This window comes from Grus americana, chromosome 3 (genome assembly GCF_028858705.1).
Source record: "Grus americana isolate bGruAme1 chromosome 3, bGruAme1.mat, whole genome shotgun sequence".
Classification (NCBI taxonomy): Eukaryota; Metazoa; Chordata; class Aves; order Gruiformes; family Gruidae; genus Grus; species Grus americana.
In genome coordinates this window covers 80022941-80049941 of record NC_072854.1, presented here as the reverse complement: position 1 = coordinate 80049941, position 27001 = coordinate 80022941, and the positions used below count along the sequence as shown (strand labels likewise).

The 27001-nt window shown below is 37.7% G+C and overlaps 1 protein-coding gene across 7 annotated transcripts in view; it reads right to left on the bottom strand.

Moving 5' to 3' along the window:
• Window positions 1-3050: 3050 nt before the first annotated feature.
• The window catches only part of FAM120B (family with sequence similarity 120B), a 59483-nt gene continuing 35532 nt past the window's right edge, over window positions 3051-27001 (bottom strand). For 3 of the 7 annotated variants that reach the window (XM_054819493.1, XM_054819495.1, XM_054819499.1), the window contains 5 exons: window positions 20635-20841; window positions 16639-16747; window positions 15254-15367; window positions 11081-11138; window positions 3051-10607 (listed from right to left, as the gene is read on the bottom strand). In XM_054819493.1, coding sequence (XP_054675468.1) covers window positions 10562-10607; window positions 11081-11138; window positions 15254-15367; window positions 16639-16747; window positions 20635-20841 — 534 coding nt within the window. In that variant the 3' untranslated portion in view covers window positions 3051-10561. Of the gene's footprint in view, window positions 10608-11059; window positions 11139-15253; window positions 15368-16638; window positions 16748-20634; window positions 20842-27001 lie in introns of all 7 variants that reach the window. The other 4 variants (XM_054819494.1, XM_054819497.1, XM_054819496.1 and 1 more) reach the window with 4 other exon arrangements.

The following is a 27001-nucleotide window of genomic DNA, read 5'->3' as shown; positions in this document are numbered from 1 at the left end:
AGGCTGTTACTGTATTTGCTCTTGCTCTCTCCTTACCCTCCCCCCATTTTCATTCTGGCTGAGCCTGTTTTCTAAGGTGCATCTCTGCAGTGCTGAACCCCATTTTTCAGGAAAGTAGGCACTGTGTTTAGGTGCCTTCGTTGCTGGTGCTCTTATGGAAATACTTTAGAGACATCTGCTTTAGCAGAAGAGGACAGATGCTTAGCGATTTCTGAGAAATAAGGTCCCGTCTGTGGCATCTGAAGCTAGAGACTCGAAAATTACAAATCGCTCTTGAAAATATTTGCTGGCTACTGAATGTAGAAATAGAGCAAACCACAGTCTCAGAAAACAAAATGGAAAATTACAGATTTTGTGAAAGTTTTTAGTAAAGAAAACTCCGACTGAGGACAATAGATGTTTAGCCTTTAAACCAGAGGATCAGCCCACCAGAAGTGAACATCAAAGAAGCGGCCTATTTTCCATTAACTACTTTCTGCAGCCTACTGTGCTGGATGCAATCTGTCATGCCAGTTTGTACTCCAGCAGTCAGCAAAGCTACCAGAAGTCAGGAGGCCGGGGCTAATTTCCCAGCACTCTCAGCCTAGCGCATCTAAAAGGCTGCAGTTACTCTGAAGGCAGTTGCACAAGCCATCTAAGACAAAACATAGCCCTTAATTTCTATTTTTACAGCAACTCTGGCCTCATATCCTCTTAATCTTCTTCTGTAAAGTTACCTTTAAACTGATTTATCTCCTTTTCTGGTGGGCCCGATTTAAAGTCAAGAAAATTCAGGGGAAACACCCACACCCCCCCCGGCCCTTCGGAGATTTAACTGAAGTCATAAAAAGAGTGAGGAAACTTTTTGTATGGGAGAAAAAGGATACAGAGTCTCTCAGAGAAGGTTCACAGAGGGTGCCCTCATGTACCTGGAAGTACAATTGTTTGGGGGTTGAAACTATTCCCTCTCGAAGGATAGATCATGTCAAGCAGACGGAAAGGCGAATGCATCTTATCCTCCAGCAGGCTGGACACTCATCCTCTCAAAATCTAAATGGTGCGGGCTGGCACCGGCTGTAGCCCTTAGTGAGCGTTACGTGGGGCAGTTAACAGCCCCCTGAATCACCGCACTCCTGGAGCACCAGCAGCAGAAGAGAAACTCCTCTCCCCTCCCCTCCAAATCCTAATTTCTAAACTGACACAGCTATCAGCCTTGCTAGGTCGGGCTCTCTCTGCAGACAGACGGGGGGGGGTGGGGGGGTGGGGGGGGTGTTTATCAGGGAGAGGGATGGTGGATTGATTAAGCAATAACATGAGTGTAAACAAATGCACAAGGAGAAATTTGGGATTTCTTTCCTACTCCCAACAAGTAAGTGTTAGGACACACAAACTGGCTCCTATTAGCACTTAGTATTTTTTTTAATTCTATTTTTTAACTTGCTTGGAGCAAAAGTTTCTTACAGTGCTATTTGTTGCCAAGAATTAATACAGCAATCAGTAAGACAAAGAAGTAAAATAATTTCCTCTTCACAATAAAAGGAGGATGAATTTGCGGGTTATTAATTACTTTTTCTGTTCAACTACTTCAGAAAACCATTCAAAATGTAACCTTTACGTAAAGCATAAACCACAATCACTGTTCAGACTTGCAGAGGTCTCACACATGTTGCAAAATAAGACTAGATATATATTAAAAAAATATAACTACATTAAGTGTATTGCAACCATGATGGAAGTACAGTATGTCCTAGGTTTCTGAGTTGTTTTTAAAACCTAGAACTTTTGGTCTAGATGCACTAGCCACCTTTTTAATGCTCTGTGCTGCTGTCCATCAACTGTGCAGCTGCTCTCCCTCTTTTGTCTGGAAATGCCACGTCGCTAGTGGATTTTTTTCGAACCTCTCCTGTTTGCTCCTTTGTGGAGTCTCCCCTCTGCATAGGGAAGGTAGAGTAGAAATTAAATCACACCTACGAAAGGAAGGCTTTGTTAACGAGAAAAGTATTGTAATTTGCCCAAAGATAGTAAAGATTCTGAGTCAGCCTTATCACCGTATTTAAATGCGGTGATCTTTCATATGCGTATTACGTAACAAGAGGTCTAGCTTTATCACCAGCATGCCTCAAACCTGGATAAACTTTAAGCAAATTGAAAACCCTCCAGCAGAATGTAGATCAGAACGACTAAAGGATCTGATGGGTAATTAAACCAGAGGGTGAAGATGATTATCAAAAGGCAGCACTTATGTCCTTTTAGATGAGCTGAATCATCATCACAAATGAAAATTAAAGTATTCTTAGAAAGTAAATACAGAGCCTGCTGGGGCTCTGCTATCAACAAACAAACAAACCAACCAACCAACCAACCAACCCACCCACCCTTAACTAAAATAAAGCTGGATCTGATAAAGCTTAACTCCAGAATGGTTACCTTCTCTTCAATTTTCCAAATGCCATATGCGACATGTGAGTTTCTCATCACTTTTCTAAAATTTATGATTGCTGTCACTGAACGATGACTTTTTGAGCTACCTACAGCATATTTAGAAATCACATCTGAGATCAGAACAGCTCTTACAGTAGTTTGGCTCCTTATTAAGAGTCCAGAGGCCAGCTGCATACTTGGCTACCTAATTTTTGAGATGTGGCACCATTCTCTATTAAAAAGCCTTCAGTTATCAAGCTTTTTCAGAGGGCTAATATCCAGGATTGGTTTCTGTGCCCGGTATTTCTTGTGTCTTCTGGCATGAAAAAGAGAAGATTAATAAATTTGAAATATCAACATATTTCATATCAAAATTCATGCCTAGATTAAGTATATTAACATTGAATATATCCCTTTTTATCTATGTGACCAGTACTAATACTAGGTCATTCAATAAGTGATCTAATGACTAACCATGGGAGAATAAAAAGAACTAACACAAAGATAAAAGCCTAAAAATGTTAAATGTTGTACGCATCCCTCGTATTCGGTGTCTCTTCCTGGCTTCTCTAGGCTCTGTAATTTTCAGGTTTGTGATTGTATCAGATTAACAAATCAAGTCCTTCAAATATAATCAATGAATGAGGAGAGTCTTTTGATGATGTTTATTGATGACATACAATTTTTATATCAAATATGAACACCGAGTGCACAATACAACACTGTGTGACTGAAATCCTGCAGCCAGAGCAGTTCTTTGTCCCCAGTTAAATGTCTGCCTCCCTATTTGTAGTTTATAGAGATACGGGAGACAGAACTTGAAATTACTACAGCTGAAGCCCTGCCTGCACTCTGATTTCAAGCGTGTTGGAGTTTTCAGTTGCACACTACCATAACTCCTACTCATGCAATGAGCAGCACTCAACACAAGTTCAGGGCCAGTACTTGGTCTTGATTCCTTACCTGAGCAAACAAATATTCAAGACTGTTTTTTTTAAATACAATATATATTTTCCCAGTTGGCACAAGAAAAAAAAAATATAAAATTTAGCCTTTAATTTTGTGGTAAAATGAAATAACACATTTAGGCTGGTGAATACTCAGACAGAATACCCTGCCAGCTGCCTCTTTGTCCTTTACAGATAACTTTTCAACTCATCATGTGTTGTCTCAACTACAGAGCCCCAAGAGAACTAAACACTTCCAGGTAAAAAATCCTAGGCAAGACACTGTAGGTTAAACTTAACACCTGATGTACCACCCAGGACTTCAAAAGCAGTACAAGCCAGGAGTACCTAGGAGTACCAGTTGCAAGAACATATTCTTTAACTTCCATGTTCTGAACCAGCTTCACATTTGTGGTCTGCAATGTTGAAACGTGGTGTACTCAGTAGCCTGATTATGGGTGAGAAAGGTCTGGAGGTCAGCTGCAAGGTCCAGGAAAGCAATGAATGCAAGGTCCTAATTGTATAGAGATACACTAAGACACTTTGCTGGTCGTAGCTGTGTTCAGTTTTTTGAGCTGTTTTCAGCAGCAAGCAATCCCACAGGCCATATCTATTGTTTTGACGCTGCCTAATTACTATGGTAGTTACAGCCAAACTTTCTCACCATCTGTACTGTCAGGGCCTTAAAGCCTATGGTCGTGGAGCAACAAGGGTGGGCTGCTCCACAAGGGAAGGCAAGCCAGCAGCTGAGTGGCAACGCAGGTGGGGAAGTGACCTCACTGGTGAGGGTACCTGAACAAGAGCAGAGCAGGTCTGGTGATGGTAACCACTTCACACGACAGTCCTGTGATCACTGGACAAGTCTCTGGTGATGACAGATGTCCCCGGTCAAACCAGGAAGACAAATCAGCAAGGCCAGGGCAGAATCAGCAAGGTGCCAGGCTGGACACAGGCATACCTGCAAAGTAGATTAGGCAAAGACCGAGGGCAAGGACCTGGGCTGAAATGCAGCTCTTGAGCCAAGGGGCAGAGGCCTCCCATGGGGCTTTTCACAGTTGTCTTACACAGGTCTTTCTCGCACACTAGCTGGATGCAAGGTCACCCTGCTGCAGGCAGCGAAACCCCTTGGGGGCCAGGAGGAGAGCCTGGTAGAGCATTCAGGGTGCAGACAGCCATGTGGCCGTTAGGTACCTATGCACCTGGGACATTAGGAAACACTGGAGCTTGTACACTCACCATAATCACAGAGTCAGATTGGTAGGGGTTGGAAGGGACCTCTGGAGATCGTCTAGTCCAACCCCCCTGCTAAAGCAGGATCGCCCAGAGCAGGTTGCACAGGATTGCATCCAGGCAGGTTTTGAGTATCTCCAGAGAAGGAAACTCCACAACCTCACTGGTCAGCCTGTTCCAGTGCTCGGTCACCCTCAAAGTGAGGAAGTTTTTCCTCATATTGAGATGGAACTTCCTGCGTTCCAGTTCATGCCAGTTGCCCCTTGTCCTGTTGCTGGGCACCACTGAAAAGAGTCTGGCCCCATCCTCTTGACACCCATCCTTTAGATATTTATAAGTATTGATAAGATCCCCTCTAAAAAGCGAAACAAACAGCGCTCTCAGCCTTTCCTCATACGAGAGATGCTCCAGTCCCCTCATCATCCTCGTAGCCCTCTGCTGGACTCTCTCCAGTACTTCCCTGTCTTTCTTGAACTGGGGAGCCCAGAACTGGACACAATATTCCAGATGTGGCCTCACCAGGGCAGAGTAGAGGCAGAGGATAACCTCCCTTGACCTGCTGGCCACGATCTTCTTAATGCACCCCAGGATACCATTGGCCTTCTTGGCCACGAGGGCACATTGCTGGCTCATGGAGAGCTTGTTGTCCACCAGGACTCCCAGGTCCTTCTCCACAGAGCTGCTTCCCAGCAGGTCAACCTCTAATCTGTACTGGTGCTTGGGGTTATTCCTCCCCAGGTGGAGGACCCTGCACTCGCCCTTATTGAATTTCATTTGGTTCCTCTCTGCCCAACTCTCCAGCCTGTCCAGGTCTCGCTGAATGGCAGCGCAGCCTTCTGGTGTGTCAGACATTGCTCCCAGTTTAGTATCATCAACACATTTGTTGAGGGTACACTCTGTCCCTTTGTCCAGGTCATTGATGAATATGTTGAATAAGACCGGACCCCTGGGGCACACCACTAGCTACAGGCCTCCAACGAGACTCTACACCGCTTATCACAATCCTGTGAGCTCTGCCATTCAGCCGGTTCTGAATCCACCTCACTGTCCACTCACCTAATCCACGCCTCCTAAGCTTACCATCACTGAGCCCTTGTCTGTCCTGAGCAACCTCAGCAAGTGTGAATGACCTACACTCAGAAGCAACCTTACCAGGCCATTTTATGTACTGGCCATGTTTCTATATCACCAAAAGATACTCTCTATGAAGGAGGCTGTGCAGCACAGAGGAATCTCCCATCAACCTTCCTAGGGAAGGATCATATACTAAGCCTGCTTCCCAGCTTAGCTGACAAGAGGGAGTCAGCGTTTAAATGTGAACATGTAAAGTTTTGATTGTCTTCTCCATCATTTAATTAAAGACCACCTTTGCAAAATAATACCATGTGTTTGATTATCCTTCTAACTTTGCCCAGACAGCATGGCACAAAAAGATTTGTAGAGCTTTAGCACCTCTGTTCTCCTCCACCTCAACGCAGCACTTGCTAAGGTAGCAAAACAAAACTGTAGGTTCCTGGTTTATAAAACAGGCATAATCTATATGTTTTGATACTTACAATGCCAAAGTATTGTAAGATTAACTCAGTGTTTTCTGCAGCTCAGATTCAGATTCCCAGTGTGATTGCATCCCAGATGAGTAAAGTAATGTAAGACGAAGGATACATAATAGATAAAAAGAGGAAAGTTGATAAATATCTTCCTGTCAGTTAAGTCTTTCTCTTACAATGACCATGTCATAATTTCCTTTCAGTCACAGTTGACTAAGTTAATGAATGTTCTCTGAATCCCCTTCCAGAAGGGGAATAAATAAAGCTAATAAATAAATCCACAACTTCAGTGAACATTTGATGAAAGGCAGCTACCCAGCGAACAGGCTAGGAAGGTCCATCAGCAATATAGTCAAACAAGAAATAAGAGCGCTTTTCTTCACAAACGTAGGTTCCTTCACTTCAAATCCAGATGCCTGTTTTTCCTCTGTCCTGTACCCATTCAAAGTAACCCTGCAGTCCATGTGTTAAGGAAACCCTATTAAACTGGAAACAATTTGAAGTTCAGTGAGACAGGAAAGTAGCACATCTATGTTTTGACTTCGTGCTTCTGCTTTCACTCTATGATTCCTGGTGGGAAAAACAATCTTTTGGCTTGGAAATAGTAATAATAATAATAATAATAATAATAATAATAATAATCTTCTGCTTATGGTCTAACATTAGGAGGAAAACAAACCGCACAGAGAAGCTAACAATTCTTCAATAGTCAGGGTAATTATTACCAACAATTCATAAAATACCACAACTAGCATAGCAAAACTCCCACTCTAATTGTATTTAACTTTGTTCATTGAGGCCAACAGAAATCTTTTCTCATATCAAAATCTGAAGGGGGAATTACCAACAAATTCTGGCACACAGTTACATTCTTTGCAACTAAATACACTATTATACATCACGAGATTCCTGAAACTAGAGAACTTTTCATAAAACTCAGACTACGTTATTCCAAAAGGTTTTGTGGGGGAAAAAAAAGAAAAAAAAAGTGGTAGTACAATTACAGTCAGTGACAAATCCATAGAAAAAGAAAGCAGGAATGCCCCTATCATGACAGGATCCCTGGAACACAAATCAGACACTGCGTTGTGTAAAAAATGTGTCTGTTCAAACTTTTAATAAAACTAGAAATACTGTATTGCTGCCAATTTATTGTTTAGCTGGACTGTTGCTAAATGCAGAGTGTGAAAGAATATATTTATTGGGTTACAAACAGAAAAATACATGTGAGGAAATTATAGTATTGAGTTATCTATGTCTGACAATACTATTCACCTTGACATAACACATATACTAAATAGGAATTAAGTTCCACTGACAGTTGACTCAAAGTTACCTGCACAAGGCCTAATAAACAACATTAACTGAACAATAATGGACTGAAACCAACAGAGTTTAAATTGGTAATCATTGCAGCATAAATATAAGGGCAAGCTGTACAATAGCTATAGTATTTCTTCTGAAAACAGATTTCAAAATTAGAACTAAATTTTCTCTTTGGAATATAAAAATAATGTTTTTTCCTCATGCTAAATACTTCTAAAGACATTTAATTTCAAGTGTACTTATGCACTATTCTAAAAATACACATATCTCCAAAATTGTAATAAACTCTGTGTGATGACTAGACCAGTGAAAATTAAGACGGGAGACACCTGATTGCCATACCTGTACTCTCTCCATTTACTTAGATCTCCTGGGACTACCTTATCAGTATGGAGTGAAATTAAGGTGCCACTAATATCTGCAAAAGATGCACCAATGATGTCATAAGGGAAAAAATTTTACCCTGTGTGCTTCAAACAACCGCCACTTAGAAAATAGGAAAAAAAAAAAAAAAAAAAGAGAATGCATTCAAAATGTCTTTTAATGTCCCTTGATTCAGAATTTCCTCCAAATTACACTGGCCAGAGGCTCACACTGACCTTTACTTTAAAGCTAAAGACAGATGTAAGGTCTGGCATAAACCTTAAACATTTCATAAATGACTCACTACATATGGAGGAGAATTCTAGGTATTCCAGAAGAGGACGATGCATTTGACTCAGCTCTGAAAGGCCCCAAAATAACAGGACATTAAGCTGCAGCAGTTTCGTACGTAGAAAATAATTTTATAACTTTCTGGAATGTTTTAGCTACCCTTTTCTCATTCTCTGGGACTGAGGAACTAGGAAAGTAAGCCACGTAACAGAAAAGTAACATTTTTTTAATCGTGATATGATTGCGAACACTTTAAAAGTACCCTTTTTTGTCTGAGACTGGGCATTTTCAGCCTCATATAGCATCAAGGTTTAACAGAAGAGACATAGTAGTTTTCACAACAGAATCAGGTGAGTTAATTAAAGTTTTGCAGCCTTCTTCAACATGTGGGATTCACCTTGACTTTTTAGACATAATTTTTATAATGATCATATTTCATAACTGTGTCAACAAAGTTTTTGTAATCTGCTCCAAACACTATTATCTAGAACCTAAATTATATAATAATTGTTTCACAACATTTCATAGTTTACTTCTCTAAGCTACAGGCTAGGAGAAAAGTATACAAAATAAAATGGAACTGAAAATGAGGCATGATAGATTTCTGATTAGAGCCTTCCCACCACCATTTTTGAAATACTGATGAAGTTTTTATGATCTTCAGCATACAGCATTTCATAAAAATGTATCTTGTTCTCTTCTCCATTTTCATCCACTTCCAGTAATGAGTAGGGTCACCTGGGGGATCTAAAAGACAAATAGTTGTGAGGAGCCAAGTAAGACACATGAACATCAACACTGAAACAATTTTAGAAGTTATGGCCTGTTGCAGGGTAAGATTTTTTAATCTGTATTATGCAGGTGATTAAACTACCATAATGATGCGTTCTGGGTTTAGTGATCTATATAATAATTATCCAGATCAGCACTTACGTTTCAAACCTTAAGTTCTGCAAGTCTTAAGGTAAACATTAAGTTTCATAGCATCTGCTACTCTGTTAGTATGGGTCATGAAATAGTTTTCAGATATAAATTTAATTTTCAAATGCTTATAAAAATAAAAATTCTGGTGTAATACAATAAGAAGCCTAAGACTGAAATACAGTTTCTGTATCAGTAAAATCTAGAATGATGATTATGAAAACTACACTAACAAGATACTAATCAATATTATTCAAAACAAAAAAGAAAAATAATCCAAAAGAGTGGATTTTCCAACATGATAAACATTAAGGCCACAGTTCTCTGTGTAAATACAAAGTTTTGTCCATGTGCAACACCACTGACTTCACTATTTGGAATAGCCACCATCCTCAATAACTAAACATGTTCTTAGGAAAATCTGCAAACTGTATCAGATTTCCAAACTTGCTCTTAACATTTTGCCTCTATCTTTGGATATCATCTGTTTCTGCTGCTCAGTCTTTTTTGAGAGCAGGAAAAGGACATCAGGCTTTCATTTTTCTTCCCATCATATACCTCCCATATGAGAAGAAAAGAGGTTATTATATAACTTCATGTACTGAAAATGCTGAAGTACAAAACTAAAGATACTGTGATTCCAAAGCACATAAACAGACGAAACCCCATCAGTTCCATAAACATCCAGTTGAGCCAACTCAATTCAAAGACTGCAGAAACCTAAGAGAAGCATGAAATTGTTGAAGATTACATAGATGGAGACAATTTTCAATTAGGTTGAGATGCAGATCAGTAAAGAGATAAACACAGTTCTAAGTGTGTCACCCACTTCCTATGAGACATAAGTGTTGTTCATACTTTTGTCCCCTGGTACAATTTTTACACTTCATGATTTAAAATGGAATGTCTACATAACTGCCTTTTTTTTTGCTGAAGACAGTAATCAAGTAAAGTACCTCTGATGATTTCTAACTGAATGGATACGCAAATAGAAGATGTAAGAAAGTTGTTGTAATCTCTAAAACAGTTTCTTAAAAAACACAAGTAATGACTTGAAGAGCGGCTTTTGTGGTACCAATTTACCAATATATGATCTTATGGTGATTTTAAAAACTGCATGTGCTCTGTTATTTTACATTTCTTTAGTATTATTTATATTAATTCTATTTAAAATGAATTAATTTTATAATTAAATACATACATCACTGAAATTGAATTACAAAGTGAAATATATACATTTTTAAGAAATAATTCTGAAGATAAGTGTTTAAATTAGAATTCTGGACAACCGTTCTATGATTCTATGAATAAATACTTAGCTCTCATAAGTATTATTTATTACAGAAGTAAAGCATGACAGATTCTTTCTGTCTTCAGCAGAGATGTGGTTCACTCCACACAGTCAGCTGAGATAGAAAAAGTTGCTTAACTAGAAATGCCAAAAGTAATAGCAATTTTTTGCTCTTGTAAGAAAGCTCTGCATTTTACAGGAAGGTCACTTGGTTTCATTGGCAGATCATGTTTCCATCAGTGATGTCATGTTTCAAATGGTTCAACAGGTTTCAGTAACAACGGTATAACCCTTAAGATAAAGATAGAATCCAGAATTAAGACACAAAACACAATTCAGCATGGATATGCCACATTATTCATGGTGATCAAAGTCTTGTAATATACACAACTATAACAAAAATATGCAAATCTTATAGTTTAAGTCTTAAAACTTATAGTCAGGAATATCTAATGATGTTGTAAAAACACTTCAGATTTTCCAGTGTCAAACGGACAAAACAATGTAGCTATACTGGGATGCTACTGTGCTTCAGCTGGTACCTTTAACTTAAGTTTTAGTGATTCCAGTCTCATAGCAAGCTTAGACTAACATGACAAGTGATTAACAAGCTGAACAGCCTCAGCTTTGAGTGACTTCTTCTGCAGTCACATGGTTCAGTTACTCTGCAAAGTTCATAGAAAGAGGCTCGCATAGACAAAAATTATCTCAATGGTAATTATCCCATCATCTCAGTTTGCTACCTGTACACATGTATTCTTTACCGAGGAGGAAGGTGGAATCTTCTCCTACGGTCTGGATGTCCCAATCTGTATTCTCTACCTGGAGGGAGCAGGAGAGCAATGAAATATTTTTAATCAACATTAAAGCAGGAAAACAAGAGCTAATTCAGATAGTCTGCAAGAAAAATTACAATGATACATATTTGGAAAAAAGAACATGTCCCTCTCCAGTTGGTGTATAATTATGGGCAGTATTTTGAGATGTCGGAGGATAAAGTCCATGGTGGCATTGCTCTTAAAGCTCTTGGGCCACTGTAACTTTTAAATCTAGTCCAATTAGTGGGTTGGGATAGTGAATCATACAGGTCATACACTGTTGGTAGATCAGACTGTGTGAATTCAGGAAAGGAAAGTACACTATTTAGAACCAGACATAAGCTTTATTAACAAACATGTTCATACTGGTTTAAGTGTGCCTGTGCACAATACTTCTTTAGTTATAGATTCCTGTAAGCAAAGTAGTACTCAACTGTAAATGAAATCTTTTTTTCAGCACCGAAGTTCTACCAAGTTCCACCTACATTACAGTTCTGTCAAAATCCTATTAATCAGAAAAATGCTTGAACACAGAGTATGCAACACGAGTGTGGAAGCCTTGATTAAATACCTAGCAAATGAAAACTTGCTACAAACTCAGATCCTTCAGTATAGTTGTATTATGTTCAGCTACATGGTTTACAGTGTGCTAAGACTGAAGTGAATGTACCCAATGATGCAATTACATTCTACGAAGAAAAGGGACTCTGGATAATTCCCTTTTGTCTTGGACAGAAGAGTTTCTCTTGAGTGAGACATACCTCCAACAATTCTATTTTTTCCATATCTTTCCTTGACACTCATCTTTCCTTTCCCCTGAAAAATTGCTTTCAATTTTCCATAAAAGATTTTCTCCAAGACCTTGTTTTTAAAGAAAAATAATTCACTTTTGAAAAAGTGGTATTTTCTAAGTTGAATTCTTGAAAAAACAAAAGCTGCCCATTTCCATTTTTTTCTTCTTTTCCAATAGAGAGATGGAAGGAAAACAAGGCAAAGGTGGATGGAAACAAAGAAAGCAAAACTATTTTTTTTTGAGAGAACATAATTTTCTTAGGCAGAATATAGTTGACTGCCAAATCCAACAACTTCTAAATGCAAGTATTAAATTGTCAAAACGCTTCATTGTTCCCTGTCTCACTGTTTATGATTCTGGTTGTAGATGACTGGTAGCTGAAATTGTTATCCATTATTTCTAGCTCTCTGACAGCTCTTACTCATTATGTCCTCATCCCTCCCCTGGGTCTATCATACAGAGAGTTCTGATGTTTACCTTATCACTGGCAGAAATTCTACATCTTTGCAACACCTTTCATTATTTGTAATGTATTAGGGTACTCTTGATTTCAACCATTCATGTAGCTGTTACAGCCAGCCCCACAGCCACTCTCTCCCCTACCTTCTTCCTTTTTCTTCAGCTCACTTTTCAGACAGGTTTTCAAATACTAGTATGAGAACCATTGTCCAAATCACTGAACTGTTAAAATATAGCTATAAAAGTATGTAAGACAATGCATAGATAAGGTTAGACTTACTTTTTTTTTTTTTTTGGCTATCTTTTATATGTTGATTAAGATCTAGGTGGTAATTTGTGTGCTATGACAAACAATCTCAGTGTTTATCAGCTGGACTGCTGATGAGAGTGACAAAGACACATGATACTCAATAGTGACTTCCATAGTTCTTCGTGCTCAGTTTATTTTTAGCTATTTGGAGAATGAGGTAACAACGTGATTCAAAACAATGTGTTAGTGGTCTTAACTACTAATTAATGAAGTTTTGTCTACCAACAGGCTATATGGCATGTGGTGTGATGTTTCAGCCACAAACCTAGAATCCATAAAGTCAAGCTTTATTACAGACATCTATGCTACCTCAGGCAAGACTTTTAAATTCAAAGCACACAGATTACAAAGTGTTGCAATGCAAAGTTTTATATCTCAGTAACAGAAGCCTAACCTTAGCTTTAAATTAGATACCTACGATCCGTTTACCAAGCACCCGAATGGACAGACACTCAGAATGGGATACACAAAAGTCAGCGTGCTAAATAGGAAGTCTTCTAAATTAACAAACAAGAAACACTAAGGGAAAATCTACCTCCCTGTGAGGCTTAAATGTCCTGCTCTGAGCTACACGGATGCACTCTCCATTTGTGACACATAACCAAGAAATTTATGAAGAGAACTTAAAATAAATAAATAAAATCAAACCAAAACCCCCAAAACCCCACAGCTGAATTCTCTTCTCTCAAAATACAGTTAGAGGATGAAACATTCATTACAACAGATCAATGGTTAGTATCCACCATAAAATGAGGGATGCCTAAGTTCAGTTCTTGTTCTGCCTGAAGAGATTCAAACCATCACCTCAGAGAAATACCAGTGCTTCTTAGGTTTATGCATTCTGGGTGGAGGCACTCTTTCCTCCACAGTTGAAGTTGAGACATTGTCATGGAATTCTTAAACATTATTTGTTAAGAGAGAACAAAGGCTGCCTAATCATTAGGTACACTCCTGACACAGAAAATATGGGTTCAGTGGTTACTGCTCCATTACTTTTTAATGCATTTAATCCAATGATTTATATATACTATGCAACAGAGGAACCATAACAGTATACCACAGGTAGGTATATAAAGGATGGGATAGACAGATATCAGTAATTTTACTAGGAAGTTTTATCATGTACACTATCATGGAACACAGAGTCACTACTTTTTTGTTCTTTTTTCTCTCTTTGGTGAGACACACACATCTAGCAGAAACAACAGCTACATAATGAAGCAACCCAAACACCTGTCTTAATATTAGCAAACTTAGGAAAAAGAAACTTTGTCAAAATGAGTCATCTTGGCAGATCAGTTTAAACGGAGCTCCAAAACATTGCAGGGCTCTTTTGTAAGGATAGATACATTTTTCCAATAAATCTATTTTACTTAGAGGCAATTTAACTGCACTTATGGGATCATGTTTTAAGAGTGTCCTGAGGGTAGTAAATAGAGCTAGTGTAGAAGAAGTCAAGATGTTTTAATAATGCTACTGAAACACATTTATAACACAGTTCAGCACAGTTGCTGTGGAACATACTTTGTGGAATACATCTAGTCGTAAGATCTCTGGAGCTGGTCAGAGATGACCTGACCCCTGAATAGCAGGCTTCTTAAGATGGTCACAGTAACAATGACCAAGTTTGGTTCTGCTCATGGTCAGCATACACACTTCATATTTTAGCTTTACATTTTACATACATGATCAAACAATCTTATCTGTGAATAAAATATTATCTCACTCTCAAGCATACAACAGTGGCAGCTGAAACACAATAAAGACTTTATTTATTTATTATTAATCTTCCCTAATCACATCATCAATCTTCTTTAAACACAGAAGAAATTTAGACTCTGAAGCATTAATAAAACAATTGATCTTAGACACTTCTCTTCCTTGTGCTTATTTTCTTTAACCTACGCACATATGCTTTAACTCATAATAATGGAGAAGTACAACTGAATTATGTCAGCTCAATAGTACTATCCACAGGGATGCTTCATTGAAATATCTGTTCTGTTCAAGAAGTGAGATTGGTGAATGACTTAAGATTAATGCCAAGACAAGATAGAACTTGCATTTCTATTACTTAGGCAATGATCTGCAAACTGAGACCCTGATCTAGAAAACCACTTAAGAATGTGTTTAACTTTATTCATATGCTTAAGTGTTTTGTTGAAGTATGAACTAAGATCTTCAGCTAAGACGTTTCTGTGCAGCTGCGCCAATTTGGCTTTGAACTATTACAATTTTAAACACAGTTCAGCTGAGACCAAGCATGGAAAGTTTAAATACCACATGAAAACTTTTTTTCTCAGAACACTGTGAGTAGAAGTTGACTCCAGATTATAATGCCCCACTCTACCTCACCTTGCAGAGTTAGCTTTGCTAATGGTAGTACACATCTATAACTGATACAAGTTTTGTTACTGACTGTTGTAGCCACAGGGTAACTGCAGACATACAAGCGCTAACTGCATATATACAAAATGCAAACTGCATATAGATGCAGAGCCACTGTATTGTTGATAAGAGACAATTCCAAATACACATACATGCATGCATTTTTTACCTTGTGGTTGAGGATTTCTCCATAGGAACCCCCTCATCTGGTTATGATATGGAGGAACAAAATAACTCCTGTGTGTTTGTTGGAACCTGGGATTAAATTCTCTTTGTTGTGTTCCTGAAAAACAGTATTTACTAAGCAACTCTGACTGCATATAAGATTAAATGAAGAAAAAAAAAAGACAGCATATTCTTTTTTGGGAAACAACATTTCTTAGTTTTATGCCAAAATACTTATGCACAATTACAATTTTTCCAAACTAAAGTCAGCCTAATAAGCATGGCTCTTGTCCTCATTTCTATCTATCCACATCATGATTACAAGCTGTTAACAAGTGTATTTAGAAACCAGATCAAAATTTTATGACACAGATTTGGAGACTGCAGTCATTAAAACAAAACAGAAATCTCTGTCCAAATTGGAATCACAAATCATAATTAAAATGGTTACGTACAGCTCTCAAGCAATAGCAGATGCTAACAAGGTCTGGTATCATAAATCACCAACAGATACCCTTAGTTTTGAATGTCCAGCACCAGTATGGTGTAGTACCATATCAGAAGTATTGCTGTCACATAATGCAAAGTACTGAACTAGCAGAAAATTATTCTGTCTGTTGTAATTTTTTCAAGGAATTTTGAAAGGGTAATTTTTATCCTCACAGACATTATAACTGATCAGGTATTAAGCAGGTAATAAACATAATACCAGCATAAACACTGAGACTCAGTGTGAATTATTTCAAAGCCTCAAAAGCCTGAACATTCAGGCTGATCTGTGAATGATGCTAAAAACCTTTTAGATGTTTTTTTTTCCTGAAAGTCAGGCAGATCAGGTGGGGAAAACAAATGTCTTTACTAAACTGAGCAATAAAGTTTGGGGAAAAAGAGTAAGGTCTTTGGCCAAAAAACCCGCAACATTCTCTAGGTTGCCCAAAAGCTTTTTCATATTTTGAATTATATCAGGTAGTCCAATACAGAGTATTCTCTCTTCAATGCCTCACTCAGACCTTCAACTATCAACGTTAAAATAGCTCCCCGAGGGGAAGGAAGAAAAAAACTGAGTCATCTAATTCCTCCTATAAAAATAACTTTAGTCACTGAGTAAATAGCAGTGATGTTCCTGTCAGTGAATGATATTTCATTTACTGCATATATCTAACTACATAGCTAGATGGAAATATTATTCTATCCAAACTTGGGTAATCAAATTCACATGAATTCTTAAAACCAAGAAATATTTTCTTAGATCTCTCCTTTGGTTTCTTGGAGAAAGACCTTACAAAGTACTTGGCTTGATGGGCTGCCTATATAAATGCTGCTGCTGTTGAAGGATAATTGAGCTTATCAATATATTGACTTTACTGGGAAAATTAACACAAAGCCAACCTGTGATAAATCCATTCCCTCTTGGTCTGCTCTGTATTGTTCTTTTCTTTGCCATGCAAGCCTTGCAAATGAAAGACTTCAGATTCTGGAAGGGTGTATACAAAGACTCCTGCAGACAATAGGGTTAAAATCAATGACTGTTGTGTTTTTCTCTCTTCAGGTGTAGCACAGTTCAATCACATATACAACAACTAAAGAGTTGTCTTAGCCACACTCATGCACATATGAAGGTGGTAGATCTGGTTCACATTTTTTCAGGAAAAAAGGTTCAAACATTTCATATTAAAAGTGGATCCTTGGAGGGATGAATAGGGGTGTAGAAGGAATGTTTTCCCCTTTGTCAATGAAGTTCATGTTCCTTCTCTGCTCACATCTGTAAATCACTTGCTTTCCTATTCTGTTACCTTGCACCTGGAGGTACGCTTAACTAGATTTCTATCAGCAATAGCTCAGGCAGAGATGGTTAAAGCCTTCAGGTAAGGACTGATGAACTCATGGAAAACACACCAGTGAAAATCAAAGTATCTTAATCTCATACATTAGAAATAAAACTTAACGCAATAGTAAAACATCAGCCTCAACGCCTGACTGATAAAATGTAACCAAGTCTAAAGAGAAATGTGGGAATTAAATAAAAATGTTTACCTTGTGGTGTGATGAAAAGTTCTACTGTCAAAAGGCCAAGCTGAAGCTATCTGAAGACACAACTTTCACTGATATCAGTGAGCTTTGAAGAAGTGTCAGATCTTACAATCATTTTTATTGATTTGTACTGGGCATGTGGGCAGTAGTACACATTGAAAAGAATTATGAAAACACAGATATTAAAGCAATAGCATAATTTGTGATTTTCATAAAACTGAACTGATTTTTACAGGATGACCACCAAGGCGGAGGGGGAGCAGGAAGGAGAGGAATACAAGATAAGACAGAATTCCAATAGGTGGGAAGCCTACAGCAACTACAGAGGTTTCTTAAATTAGAGGTAGAGTTTGAATCCTTGAACTCTCCCACAAACTCTCCTAGAACATTTTTTAGTTAACAAACCTCTTTATAAAGTCTTATGCAAAACCCATAGATTTCTACTTTTCCCCACACAAACTGAGTACAGTTTGTGAAGAACACCCACTAATGGGAAAAAACTTTCACTGTATTCTTTGGAGAATAAATTCAGAATGTGTTTATGAAGGTTGGATGAAAGGCATGATCAGAAAAGGACAAAAATATCACTTATGCTGACCTCATTAGATAATTCAGTTTTAATTTAAAAAAAATTGATCATGAACATACTCATTAGTGAGAAGCACAATAAAAAGCCTAATAAAGTGATAATATCATTGCCTCACTGCTTTATGAGACTATTATATCCAATTTTCTGTGTGGATAAACAAACTAATATGATTACTGTTATGAAAAACAGAGAACTAGCATAATATAAGCTTGGCTTTTTTTTTTTTTAAAGCAAGATGGCTCTATTTTTGATTCTTATTAGAAGCTTTCCATTTTTTATCTTTAACAGCTGCTAGGGCTACAAAGACCTGAGCTACACAAAAACTTGCCCACAAATATATCAACGGCATTTAATTTATACATTTTCTTCTTTTTGATACAAGAATCTGTGGGAAGGAAACCCTAAAATATTGAAAAATTCTGGTATACATGTAAATATTTAACCAAGATTGTATTTCTACTGTAATTTTTGTAAAGCTATTAACTGCATTTAAGCCCATCACAATCAAAACAACACTGATTCTGAGATCTCCTGAACTCCCTGAAGTAGCGTAACTGTCCAGATGATAGAGAAGGGACCTCAGGACTTAGGAGACAAGCACCAAACACCAAAAGAAGTAACTTTTTCCTATTGCTTATCTTTTCTATAACAAAACATCCCATGTAGAATAACTTTTTTCTGAATACAATGCTGTAGCTATCATCAGATTAGATTTATGGTGCTCAAGGGTAGATCGTTAACAAACAAGTGCTGAAAGATCTTGGCTTCCAGTGGTACATTAAGCTCTGCCAGGAACTAAGTACCAGTTTTATTTATCAAAGTTGAACTTACAATAATAGCAAAACCCAATCACATCTGCTAAACTGGCATCTCTCGGCAATTCTCCCGAAAACAGATTCTTGCCTCAAACTGATAAGCTGGAAAGCTATTTTATTAGTCTGGGAGCTATCTCTGTCATATATGTACCATAAAATCGTATCTAAAAAAGAAAAAAATATTTTTAGCTACTCTAAAAATTCTCAGAGTTAGACTATTTTTCCCCCACAACAGAACAGTTTATCTTGGGTTTGTTTAAACTAGAGTATCAGGCTTTTAAAAACCCTAACCTAGATATTTTAGTTGATCAAACAAATTTCCAGCTCTGTTCTAGGGATCTAAGCATCTTCACTCATCTTCCTTCTAAGGCAGGTTAAAATATTACTTTAACCTGACCACATCGGAATTTTCAAATGTTAGCTAAAACATACTAGCTAGCATATTTAAAAATACCTCTCTGCCAACATTGATTTTATTCAGATGTAGATACATGTTGTAAAATTTATTCACTAACCTGAATTCTACACAAATGGAAAAGTAGTATCAGTTTCACATAGATCTGGAGAGTTTTACATTTTCCCATTTATTCTTTAGACCCTCCTATTGTTTTGCAAAAGTCCTGCATGAAAAAATGATGAACCACTAGCCCAATCCAAAATCTACTGAAATCAACAGACCAATTAATGGGAACCACAGGATTTGGATAGAGGCTATAGTCCTAATCACATGATTGATTCCATATGGAAAGGATTATCCTCCTCCTCCACGCTGCAAACACGAACATTCCACCCACCCACATGTGTTCTACTCATCATTCCAGATCAGGATGGTATGTAATTGGACAAAAAATTAGAAAAGTAATTATACAACAACTGATATTGAGATTAAAATAATTCAAAACCAAAACCTTTCTTCTCTATAATCACTTTTATTTATTTTGACCTCAAGTGTTATATGTACCAGCAGGTAACAACATTTCAAAGGTAAAATTTTCAAAAGTAATTAAATGATACAGGATTTTTAGTTCCACATTGAAAAGAGACACATTAATTGAAGATCGTAAGAGCTATCTCTGCAGATGAGTACTGACCTACCCAAGCATCTCTCCACACATTCTGTGCTGGTGGGGCACGAGCCAGGTCTGGTCTGAGGCTTCAGTGGTGCATTAATTCAGCCTTGCACCCAGTGTGGCAGATCCTACCTCTGAGCCTGGACATGATGCCACCCTAATGCACCAGATATGGCCCATACACAGCAAGAGTCCACTGACACCTCCCTGCCCTTGCCTGGACAGACATGTTTTAAGTCATACTGGGTCTTTTTGGCAACACGGCATGCAAATTGTACAAATCCCCAGTTTCTGAAAAGTGAGCTAAATAAGTATTTAGAGGCAAAGGAAGATACTTGGTGAGATTCTAAAAAAATACCTAGATATATACCTTCCTCTGATTTCTAGTTCCTCTTTGAATTCACCAAATCTTCATCTCAAACTTTAGGTTCCTTAATACCTTTAAAAATATGAGTCTTAAACACTTTTAAAATTATACCCAGTATGCTTATTGAAGACATTCTTAATATGTTGCCTAAAATCTCACAGGAAAAAGATCTTATTCATATCTTAGTACTAGAAAATCATTACAGGTGTTTTAACTTTTTGAAATTGACAACCATTTTAACACTTTGTTATATATATTTTGTTATATTATATTATTATTTTGTGGAAACAAAAATAAAGGTAAAATTTTATCTTCCTTCATAGTCTCAGTATTTCTACCTTCTTATGTTTTTTTGGTGGAGATGATGAAAAAGGAATAAGGAAGAGAGGAAAAATACAAAGAAAGGGGACCAGCGTAAACATAAATATTTAAAAAAACCCCAACAACAAACAAACATGGACAGCTACGTTTTTCAAAGAATACAGAACTGTCTAAGATGATGTGATTACTCACATTGCCTTCCAAAAGCTCTTCCAAAGAGCAACCTCGGTGTGACTGCTGGTATTTTTCTTGAAAAAGTTTTCCATCAAACACTTCCCAAGGCATCAAATCATCCATTCTGAACGGAAAGCCACAGGCACTATTCGCCATGAGCAAAGTTGTAAGGCCACGAACAAAGACAGCGCCAAGATGTACAGCTCTGGAGTCCACTTGTGCAAGCTGTTAACATAAAAAAACCCAAACAGCAGGCCTCACAAATCAGGCGATATAAGCAATCTCACCGTCACATATAACTGTGTGAACAGAAGAGCAAATGATAAACAGTCACAAAGCTCTCACAATTATGATCCTCTATTGCACAGTAGAATTCAGCAAAGGATTCTGGATCTATTTTTATTCAATAAAGTGAAATAAGTGAAGTTTGTTTTAACAAATACAGCATCTCACTCAGGTTTTTAAGACAGATATATTCAAAATGAAAATGGAAAGACAAAAAAATGCCTATTCCTCTATAGTATTTCTTGAACATTAGCAGTTCCCCAGAAAAAATGCTGTTAGTGGAATGCAAAACATGAACTGGGAGTATAAAATGCTGTGTACTGTGATCCATTGAGCTTCCACAGTTTGATCAACTGGGAAATGTTACAGCACTTAGAGATCATTAAAGTTATAAGATTTGACAGAATTAAGTTTCTTGTGCCCAGATTTTTATTTTAAATACTCTAAGATTTCCTCTGACTGTAGTCAGAAAGTCAAATTATTTCACTTCAACATGGATGTCTCCAGAAGAAATACTGGAATGGTATGACAACATCCAGAAAACGCAAAATGAGAAACTCAACAAGACAATTAAAACTCATGGCCAGAATAAACTTGACGGGTGAATTTAACATCCTGCTGTGGCAGAGCATGGCAAACTATAAAAGCCTTGAATCCAATATGGGGAAAAGTGTGATTTTAAGTATTGTGTAACAAAGCTCCTGGGTGGGGAATGCCTCTTCCACAATCTGTACTGAAACAGCCTGTCAGGACTCGGAGGGATTCATGACAGTGCAGCCATCAATACTGTAATCCGTGGCAGCTGTTGTACCCTTACAGTGCAGTTTTCCTTACACTATAAGTTATACCAGGAACAGAATAGCATCCAAAATAGTCAAGAACAGAAAGAACAAAAATGTGGCTCAAATTTGTCTTAGCCCTAGCTCCTGGAAAGCTGTGAATTGTTTGTTTGAAATGCAATGGAAAGGGTTAGCCCATTATTACTAACAGTAAGAATACCTTACATCTTGAAAGATCCCCAAAAGACTTAAAAGTTTGAACATAGACCATCAGTGCCCTATTTAAAAAAAATTACAATAGCAGACAACATGAAATGTTGTACTAACAAATCAGAACTTTCCCCCCCCTAACATCCACATAACAAAACCAAGAAACCTTTGCTAGCAACATGGAGCTACAAAACTTCTTCCAAAAGAGACAAACACAATAAATCATTTGGAGAATATAGCTGAATAGAATATAGAACCTGGTCAAGGACTTCGGTTTTCTGTATTATCACGCAATGAGTTGAAGTCTGTTGTATAATTTGACTATGTGAAACTGGCTTCTGTGATAACGTTCCCTCTAACGATAGGCAAGGGGCAGTAGGGTTCTGTTAAGCCAACTTGAAGATTTGAGGTGTACTGCCACTGGCTGTTTTTACTACAGTGTAAGAGGACCTACCATTGATGATGCAGGCAAAAGATAGCAGGCAGGGTGGTACAGAGCCCTCTTGGAAGAACTTCTGCCTGTAGTAATTTCCAGAAAGGCATCAAGCTGGCCACCAGGCACTCACCCAACATCACACTCAGGACTTGAAATTCACCCAATACAGACAACTGAAGACAACCACTGACATCCAGACAAATGCAGCCAACACAAGCTAATTTGAGTAGTCATTTAGAAAATGAAAGGCCCATCCTTCTCTGACCGTGACACTTCATTCTTGAGTAAGGGAGACCTTCTTCTCCCCTCCCTTTAAAATAAAAGTATTTTCAGTATGGGACCAGGCTATTGAGTTTCAGGAAGTTATTGTGTCCAGATGTAAGTTATCGTTTTGCCAGCTGAGACCAGTAACTACATGCACACTCATAATTTTCTTGCTCTGGCAAGTAAAGCAGGTTTTTGCAAACCTTAACAATGCTGAAAGGTACTTGAAAGAGGAATGTGGTTTAAGTGAACCAGTATTATTTGTACTAAAGTAGGTGTAAGAGTGCACGCAGCCCGTTATCGTGTTTCTTATACTGCACTAACCAGATTGTTTCTGGTCATCTGATCAAATCTCAAGACCTGCTAAAGAAATCAGCCCATGTCATCAACTAGCTGAATCCAACTTGGCCAAATTTAATTATTAATATTTATTTAAATTTAATTATTAATATCAATCAATACAATTTATACCACCATTAGTCTCTTTATTATACATCAGTAGAAAACCAGCCTGAAATTCCCTGTCTTACAAATCAGTACCTTCTGTCACTGAATGATCAGTAAGTACTGATAACATCAAAAGATTTAATTGCTGAAAAAACCCTCTCATTAAGAATAATGAAAACAAGTATTAAGCTGCTGAAAAGAAAATAGTAAACCCTGTCATCTGCAGCAAGCAATTTCCCATCTTCTAATTTAACGGCTGTGCGCTACATGACTATTCATACCTTTTCGTCATTTATCAACAAAGATGCTTTTACTGTAATTTTTAATCCCAACCATGTAAAACAACTGTTAGAACAGATTACTAATACTACATGTGGAAGCTGGATGCCATCTGGACCATAAATCTTAAAATAAAGCTTTTATATCTTTATTTTATTCTGAACACTCTAAGCATATCCCCAACACAAATATGTGATTAACCCAACTTTCTTCAGTGATGTTATTCAAGTTAGCACAAATGCATACATACTTGCAGAGCAAGTGTCTAAATGAGAATTTGAAAAATTTTGCTTTTGATGGTGACTCACAAAATAATTAGATTAGAAGAGGACTTTGAGTACTGTCTCAAGCTGGAGATTAGCGTAGTACTGTCATTGATGCTAACTGTTACATCTGCCTAAATATGAAATCTGAGCCACCAATACAACCCCGAGCTGTGCTCTTTTCAACTCCACCTGAGACATACTGGTTAAAAAGACAAAATAATGCTGCTGGTGACAGGTTTTACAGGTAGAAAACATCACTGGCTACGGATATCAATCCAGAACTTTCCTAAATCACAAGAGTATTGGGGGAAGTGGACATTAGGTAAGGCTTGTTTTTTTAATGGAAATCAATATTGGCAAGACCAAGGCAAGAACTATCAACAGTGATTTCTTTCTTTTAATAAGACAGGAAATATATTCACTAAAGGGTAGTTTCTATTTTCCATGTCTGGCAATGAAAAACAAATAAAATGAAAGCACAGCGAGTCTATAACAATGAGTCTGTGCACATGGCAAACCACATACTTGTTTTGCCATGGGAATGCTCACAACTGCTTGGTGTCTGCAATGCAAAGACGTCACGATGAGGAGAAGTGGAAAATTCCAAAAGAAAAGAAGGCTTTGCTTCCAGGGCATTACACCCCAGAGATTACTTCTTATTGGAAACTGTGTCTGTTCTTTTTACTATTTTTATAAAGTCAAGACCCCAGTGAATCACGTGAGATACACCCCTGTGATCCCACTGCTGCTACTCCTACCACCAGCTGATGACATTTGCGTGAGAGAGAGAGGGAGCGTGTGAGAACTGCTTCGCCTGCACCAGCTGCCTGCACTGTGCCCCTGGTGCTGCTTCTACCAACCCTCTCAGCCTTTGGGGGAAAAGATTACTTTTCCTATTTGCCAATGTTAGCTGAAGACTGAGAAGAGAACTCAAAAGTTCACAATCCTCTAGTATCATTGCAGCAGAGGTTGCCAATATCGTGCTTAGAAGGCCTGAGCTGAACTGGGTAAGCCCACTTGAAAAGAGCGAAAGAGAAGTGCTACAGCACCCACATCGCTAATGTATCATGGGTTTTTTTAACAATTTGAGAAATCATCATAGACTTATCTCATGCTTTTTTTTCTGCTCTAGAAACACAGAACTTTAGCCTGTGGACCACAAGTTCAGGCTGATCTCTGTGCTTGTCTGCATCCTCACTGATAACAGAAAGAGGCTTTGCAAGAAGGAAAGTGTTTGCTCACAGGAGCGCTTTGCAAATCTAGACCCAGAGACTATATCCTGCTGAAGAGTTCTTACTTACCGGAAGAAAAATACATGGATCTTTTATCTGAAATGCAAATTTCCAGTTCAAATTACATCTAATTAAATAATAATGATAAAAACAATCAGGATGTAAAAATACCTTTATGATTAAAGGAAATACTACTAGTCCTCTGAGTCTTTGTAGATTCACAAGTGACTTTTTGATAGAGGTGTAAACTTTATCCTATGCACTTTGAAAGCTGCGCAACCTATTTTCAGGAACATACTAAAAAATTCCACAACTCCTTCACCACTCTATGGGGTTTAGAGGGTTCAGATTCTGTTAAAAGGATGAATAGGTTCTACCACACTTGAAATGTGAAGGCAAGTATCTGAACATGCCAGATGTCAGCAGACACAAATGAAAGCCAGAACCATGCCCACCGGCAAAGCTGCCTCATCTTCATTTCCAGAAACTGAGGAGAAAGGTAAAGATATGATAATAACTTTACAGTTCCTTACTTGCGCTACTTTACATGTCCTCTGTCTCAATGCACTAAATACTACATATCATTTAAGAACTGGTTCCTTTAGTAGGATTTTCAACAACATTCTGGGGACACACTTTTCCCACAAAAAAATTTGGATTAATAATTGTAACTTAGGTTAAAGTTGTTCTTATGCATTTAATTTTTTTCCTAATCTGTTGCTTTCTTCCTGTGGTTGAACTGAAGAATATATGACTATGGCTAACATTTTGAAATATAAATGTAAAAAGAAATAATTTAAAAATTACATAGAGCATTTTTTCCCCCCTTCCCTCTACCTCACCCCACCCCCAAAAGAACATACCTGTTTCTGTTATAAAAAGGAAAACACAACGCTCAAGGACAGGTTAGTACTTGCTAATTTCTAGTTAAAATTAATCAATTGAAGAACAATAATTAAAAATCAATGTAATTTGGCCCAAGCAATAAACTCCTGGAATTCAAGTGATGGTGATCAGCATCTGAGTACTTTCCTAGTTTAACCGGTTCTTTTTAGGTCCATTTGAACTCGGTCAGTATATTATCAGTATACTACTTCTTACATTACCTCCCCCAAACCCACCTGTATCTGAAATGATCAAATATTTAACCATAGGCAATTTATGCTTGAGCAATAAAGGCAGCAGGTAGATCCTATCTTGGGAACTTGTCATTAAAACAGCCAGGCTTAACTTTGCCTGGGAGAGGTAAGGCACATTTTGTTCCAAATATAGAGAGATGAACTGTCAACCAATGACAACTTGACTAACGTTAAATTCTCTGCAATGGAAAGTATTACTAAACAGATTCTTTCAACCAAAAGACAGTCCCTTCTTGAATTCCAGATCTTCCTGTCTTCAGCCATTAGTATAAATTCCCAGTGTGAGTTGTCAAAACATGCTAAAACCCCTGTGCACTGGAACTACATGCTCTGTTCTTGAGCAAACATAACCTAAATTGGTGCAACGGTGGTAAATCTACGGAGCGTTATCCTACAGAGATGGGCTGGTGAAATGGTACGTTTACTTGGCATCAGTCAGCTTTAAGCAATAGGCTGCTGGGAGTGCAGTACATCACCCGTTTCCTTGACCTGTCAAATTGAGAGGGGAGAGGAACACCAGTATTTTGAAAACACGACTAAGGTTTATTCTGATAAAAGATTATGGCTTAAATTAAGCTCTTCCTGCTTAAACAAGGTGTGTGCAAAGGAAAATGGGGATTGAAAAGGGATCCTATGAGGGCATCTATTGCAACAGAAACTAGAAAAACCAGTTTTTAAACACGTCTAAGGCTTCACAGTAAATATTTAGCAGTAAACAACCCAATTGTTTAGTGTTTATATGTTGAGGAAAGTTTATTTACTGGGCTTTATCAGGAGTTTGATGTAAAATGATACCTCTCAGTGGAACAACACTGTTATTTACATTAAGCCAAATGAAGTCAACCTAAAAAAGCTTCAATTGCTTTTACCTTTAAGCACCTTACAAAATAATGACGTGAAAGTACTACTGCTAACCAGTCTGCAAACAGATAACAATCTCCTTCACTTCCAAAAAGATTGTTTCTCATTTCTTGTTTAATTTTCAAAAACATCGGCCTTTCTCAGAGCTTATCTACAACAAAACCCAGCATAAATGACATTTCTGTGA